Genomic DNA, 5,363 nt, shown 5'->3' with positions numbered 1-5,363 from the left:
CCTCAATTTTTTGAGACCCACATATATTAACGAGCTAGTAATTTCACAAATGAACACGTTCATAAAAAGTGTGCATATATAGATAAAATTCCGAGGAACAGTCCTTTCTATATGAGAAAATAGCATTTTATCCCTATAAAAAAACTTCATTGAGCTGTGAACTTCCGACCTCGAAAAAAATTATATATCAATTACTGAATTATATCAAACTAGCTATACGTACTATTGAGAATTTGTTTCTCGGGTTGAATACAATTCAACTCCATAAATTCTTTAGGTTCCCTCAAATCAAACAAATCATTTGCTTGTTCGTTTCTTCATCAGAACAAGCAATAAATAACGTTCATCCAAAACATTACTGATTAAATTTTCATGTATATAATTTTTTTAAAAATTGCAAATAAGGACAAAAGAGGATGAAGATCGTGAGAATAAAAAGTAAAAGTTGGAAAAATAAAAAAGTAAAAGGACTGATTTGAAAAGTTGGAAAATATTTTATTTTATTTTATTTTATTTATTTTAAAGGCCTATGAAAACAAAAGAAAATTAAGAAAATTGGTGAATGGACAAATGGCAAAAAGGTCAAACAAATGATCATATAAATAAATAAATAAAATATAAATATATTATTTTAATTGATTTTCCTCTCTCATACGTGTTGCCTACTAATTAATTTGTGGGGAAGCACTGACGTATGGAGACAATTCGTTTATTTCAATACTTTTATTTATTTATTTATTTATATATATATATATATATATATATATATAGTTAATAGGGACTGAAATGAAAATTAAAAATTTTAGGGACAAAATAAAAAATACTTCAAAAAATGATACTAAATTGCAACTCAAATAATAAATAAAGAAATTATTTAACTCAATTTTTTAATTTTAGCTCGAGATTTAATGTTGGACAAATTATATGATCTTAAAAGTTTTAATATAAATTTATTAATTTTTATATATTTTTTTAAAAAACCATAATTTAATAAATAAGATATCAATTATAAATTATAAATTAGTAGTTCCATTTTATTTTTACCGTCCAAAATTCGAATTCCAAAATAGTTAATATTATTGGTGTTGATATCAAATATGGTATTTTAATTATGAACATATCAATAAAATATAAATATAAATATTAACTGTTATTTTCGTAAATATATGAGTCATTAAGTTATTTGTGTATTATATTCATATTAATAAATAATCAATCTTTTTTTTAATGTATTTTGAATTTTTATATGTCGATGTCAAACCTAAACGTTTTTTTTTTTAATATTTAAAAATGTCAATGGGAATTTTAATTAAACAATAATAATTTTCATTGATGAAATTCTCAAGATGGAATATGCCTTCATGAAATAAAAAAAAAAAATTATTTATTTATAAAAATGTATAAAAACAAAATTGATTTTAAAAAAATAAGGGAGGAAAGATCAAAATTTAACCATAAAATTATCAAATTATATTAATTTTTATTATATACGTTTCGATCTTAAATTAAAATAATAATAATAATAATAATAATAATTTTTTCCTCTAATAAATTTTTGTTGAAAAAGTCGTTTAAAAAAGTAGTCTCTCATATATGAATTATAACAGCTCGATGTCACCACTAGTAGATATTGTCGGCTTTGGCCGTTATGTATCTTCGTCAGTTTGACGATTTTAAAACACGTATGTTAGGGAAGTTTCCACACCGTAATAAGAAGTGAGTAGTTTCCATATTACTCGTTTGAGACAGACACTATCCACATATCGCCTCAGTGATACAGTATTGTGAATTCGAGCATAAACCTTCATGGGTTTGTTTTTTGTTTCATGAAAATATGTCCGAGAAAAGCTAACGTGCAATCTTGATTGCATTCTCGTTAACTAGTCAAGATATCATAAATATTTTTTCGAGTTGAATCAGTAAACAGAACCGTATGGTTCGGGGGCGGTTCGACATTCCAAATTGTGTAAATTGATAATAATGGAGGGGCATAATTGCAAAATGAACCGACCAGAAGTTTTTGGGGGTTAAAAATGAGAAGAATTGAAGACATGGTGGAGATGTTTTTCCTGAAAACGAGGAGAAACCAAAGGAAGAAGAAGAGGATCAGGTCAAAGCTGTGGGTTGTATTTGGAAAGTCAACGATTGTAATGGTCGGCTTTAATAGGGGTGTTTTATTTATTATTTTATATTTTTTAATAAGAAAATAATAATTTTTAAAAAGAAAAAGGGAAAAAAGAAAAGGGGGAGTGGGGGAGGGATTCAGTTGAGAGTAATTGAGGCTCTCATTGAATCGCCTCCACCAAACAAAAACTCTAAAATCCCATTTTCTTCACTCCATGGTTTCTTTCTTTCCTTCCTCAAGGTACGTTTCTCTCTCTCTCTCTAGAATTTCGATTATCGTCTTCCTTTTACGACACTCGTAGAGCTCGGGATCGAACTTTTGATGTCAAGAAAGGTAATAGGATGTCTTATATCTGCTAAGTTAGGTTCGGTTCGCTTTCAATTCTTGTCTTCTTTTTTTTTTTTTTTTTTTTTCTTTAGTTGTCACGTTTCTTGAATCTTGGTTATATATACGCTTTTTTTTTCCTTGTAATTTGATATTGTATTGCTAAATTTATTGTGTTTTAACGAGTAAATATACGATTGGGAGAAACTCAAAATTTGAATCGTGTAAAGGAATACGCGATTGAAACTGTCGTGTAATTTTTGTTTGGATGAACGGGTTTATGAAAGACTTTATTGAGATTAAGATGAACGAGTTTATTGATCTTCGTGTTGGTTTTGATCGATTGGTTTGTGAGGAATTTAAGAAAAGTAAAACGTGTTTTTTTTTAACCTTTTAGAAGTCTTTTCGTTTATGATTTAGGGTTTTTAGAGTCGGTGTGTCGGGTTTTACCAAAATTGTTATTTATCAAAATTTTATAAGAATAAATTTTGTTTGTATTTAGTTTACGAAATTAATATTGGCAACCTTATATATAATTTTAATAGATTAATTTTTTTTAATCCACTTAAAAATAGTTATTTTAATTGGATGACTGATTATTAGTAAATAAGTTAATTCATTGATGTATTTTTATCTATAAAAATTAATTAAATAACTATTTGATTATTTAATTTAAGTTTATTATTATTAGTTATAAAATTATGATGTATTAACAATGAATGAAACTAATTAAAATTAGTCCCAATAAATAATTAATTGATTATAAATATTAAAAGTTAACTTTTTACTGACGTAATTTATTTAATCCCAATTAGCTAATTAAATATTATTTAACATACGGTTAGCTAATTACTAATCATTTTAGTCAATAAGTAATTTCATCTGGAACTTTTATATATCTGTAAAAATAAATTAAATATATATTTATACTAATTAAATAATTAATTACATTAATTTTGATAAACCATGATCAATTAGTTCAAAATAAAATTATAAGGTAGGAGAATACATTATTTTCACGAGTATAAACCTTTATCTATTCTCGTTTAGCACCAAACGGACCCATAAAATCATGTATCGATATTTTTGTAGGATACTTTCACTTCGAAACCCTTATCCGTTCCCGTGTTTTAAAAGCGCTTTTATTTTTTCTACAACCTGAATACAACTTTCGTATTCTCCTTCTAAAAATCAAACTTTTAAAACCTTCATTTTGGTCATCAGAAACTCGATAATATTTGAACTTCTGATCTCGTAATCTTATTGAAAATGTAGGTAATGCTTGAACTCTCGAAGCCGAGGCAGCTGAATGGCAACAAGTAGAGCGAAAGAAAGCTGTGGTTTGGGGAAGGAGAGGAAGATCACAGCTCCCAGTTCTGTCACCATTCCTAATCTTAATACTTCAACCAAGAGAACTCCAAAGTCATCTCCTAGAGGCATCTCCACTGATCAAAAGCTATCTTCCTTTCCTTCTTCACCGTCATCATCATCTTCTTCTTCTACTCATTCTCTTTCAATCCTCCCTCAGAAACATGTTCCAAATTACCTCAAATCCACGGCCAGCTCCCGTCACGACCATAACTTTAAGCCGATTAAGAAGTCGGGAGGCCCTGCACCGATACCCGAGGGCAAGCCTAGTTTGAATAGAAGAAGATCTTTTGACAAACCGCCCCCGGCTACGCAACGTTTGGGGAAGCCATTTCGATCGCCTGAACCGAGGAATAGGGCTGCTCATGCTCCGGTCCGGTCTTCCTCTTTTGGGGCCAAACCCTCTACCTCAATTGTGAGCTCTACAAAGACTGGTTTTTTGGAGAGATCAGGCTCCAAAATCTACAAGGTGGGAGGGAAAACACAACAATCAGTTCAAACATTGAAAAGTAGTAGTAATGTAAGGAAAAGCTTGAAGAGAGAATCTAGCAATGCTGCTTCTGCTTCATCAGCAGAAATGGTTCCCAAGACTAAGAATGCTGTTGAACATGTAGGTCAGAGTCCTGTTTTAGTTCTTGGTGCTAATGAGGAGGACTTAAAGAAGATCGAGTGCGAACTCGATCTATGTCTTCCGGATCCAAGGCCTGAATTAGATAAAGAACTTAGTACTACTGATCAGGTTGAAAAGAGGCTTCACCATCATCAGCCTATACAGGAAACAAAGATCTTCAAAGTAGTTGGTTCTAATAAGAAAGTGGAAGAAACTCCAGGGGCAGCTGAGACTGATAATGCTAAATCGTCGATCCGGGAAGACGAAAATCGAGAACAAAATGAAGGGGAAGGAGAAGAAGAAGCTAAAGAAGAGGAGAAACCAGAGAGAATTGAAGTGGAAAAGGAGGAAGTTTTTGGTGTTGTTGCATCAGAGGAAAGCACAAACAACAAAAATGAAGAAGAGAAGAGCCACACCGTTCCCATTCAGGAAGGAGTCATTGTTTTAGAACACAAAGAAGCAGAAGATGGGCAGAGTTCCAAGGAAGAAAATCACACCAGTACAGAGAAAGAGACCGAAGCGACCGAGAAGGTGGCAGCCGCCGCCACCTCCGCAGCAGAAGCGGTGGCGGCCAAACCACGACAAGGAGGACCAGGGAGAAAGGAATCTCCAGCAGTGTACAATCATGTAATAGAGGAGACAGCAAGTAAGCTTTTGGAGAAGAGGAAGAACAAGGTAAGGGCATTGGCAGGAGCATTTCAGACGGTCATTGACTATGAATCCTCATCCAAATGACAGATAACTGCCTGCCATTTTCAGATTCTCCATTGATTAACAGTACAACATCCATTTGAACACAAAATTGTAGAGAGTTGAGGTTTTTGTTCTTCCTATTTTTCCTTGTTGTTCGTTTCTGAGTTTCTTTACATGTACAATAAAATGACAGAATTTGGGAGACAAGATTGTATCAGTTTGTTCTTTTTTTTTTTTTTTTTT

General features: G+C 31.4%; 2 protein-coding genes across 2 annotated transcripts in view; one reads left to right on the top strand and one right to left on the bottom strand.

Moving 5' to 3' along the window:
• Nucleotides 1–2,256: 2,256 nt before the first annotated feature.
• Nucleotides 2,257–5,347, top strand: LOC111462632 (neurofilament medium polypeptide-like). Its single transcript, XM_023106292.1, has 2 exons — nt 2,257–2,365; nt 3,725–5,347. Exon 2 carries the CDS (start codon nt 3,759–3,761, stop codon nt 5,160–5,162), a length of 1,404 nt encoding a protein of 467 aa, XP_022962060.1. The 5' UTR covers nt 2,257–2,365; nt 3,725–3,758; the 3' UTR covers nt 5,163–5,347.
• Nucleotides 4,260–5,363, bottom strand: part of LOC111462634 (putative peptidyl-tRNA hydrolase PTRHD1) — a 4,155-nt gene continuing 3,051 nt past the window's right edge. Inside the window, exon 5 of the mRNA XM_023106294.1 lies at nt 4,260–4,279. The gene's annotated coding sequence lies outside the window, so the exon portion shown is untranslated. The remainder of the gene's footprint in view (nt 4,280–5,363) is intronic.

Source organism: Cucurbita moschata, unplaced genomic scaffold, assembly GCF_002738365.1.
Source record: "Cucurbita moschata cultivar Rifu unplaced genomic scaffold, Cmos_1.0 Cmo_Scf00027, whole genome shotgun sequence".
NCBI classification, from domain to species: domain Eukaryota; kingdom Viridiplantae; phylum Streptophyta; class Magnoliopsida; order Cucurbitales; family Cucurbitaceae; genus Cucurbita; species Cucurbita moschata.
This window is presented reverse-complemented; position numbering and strand designations above follow the sequence as displayed.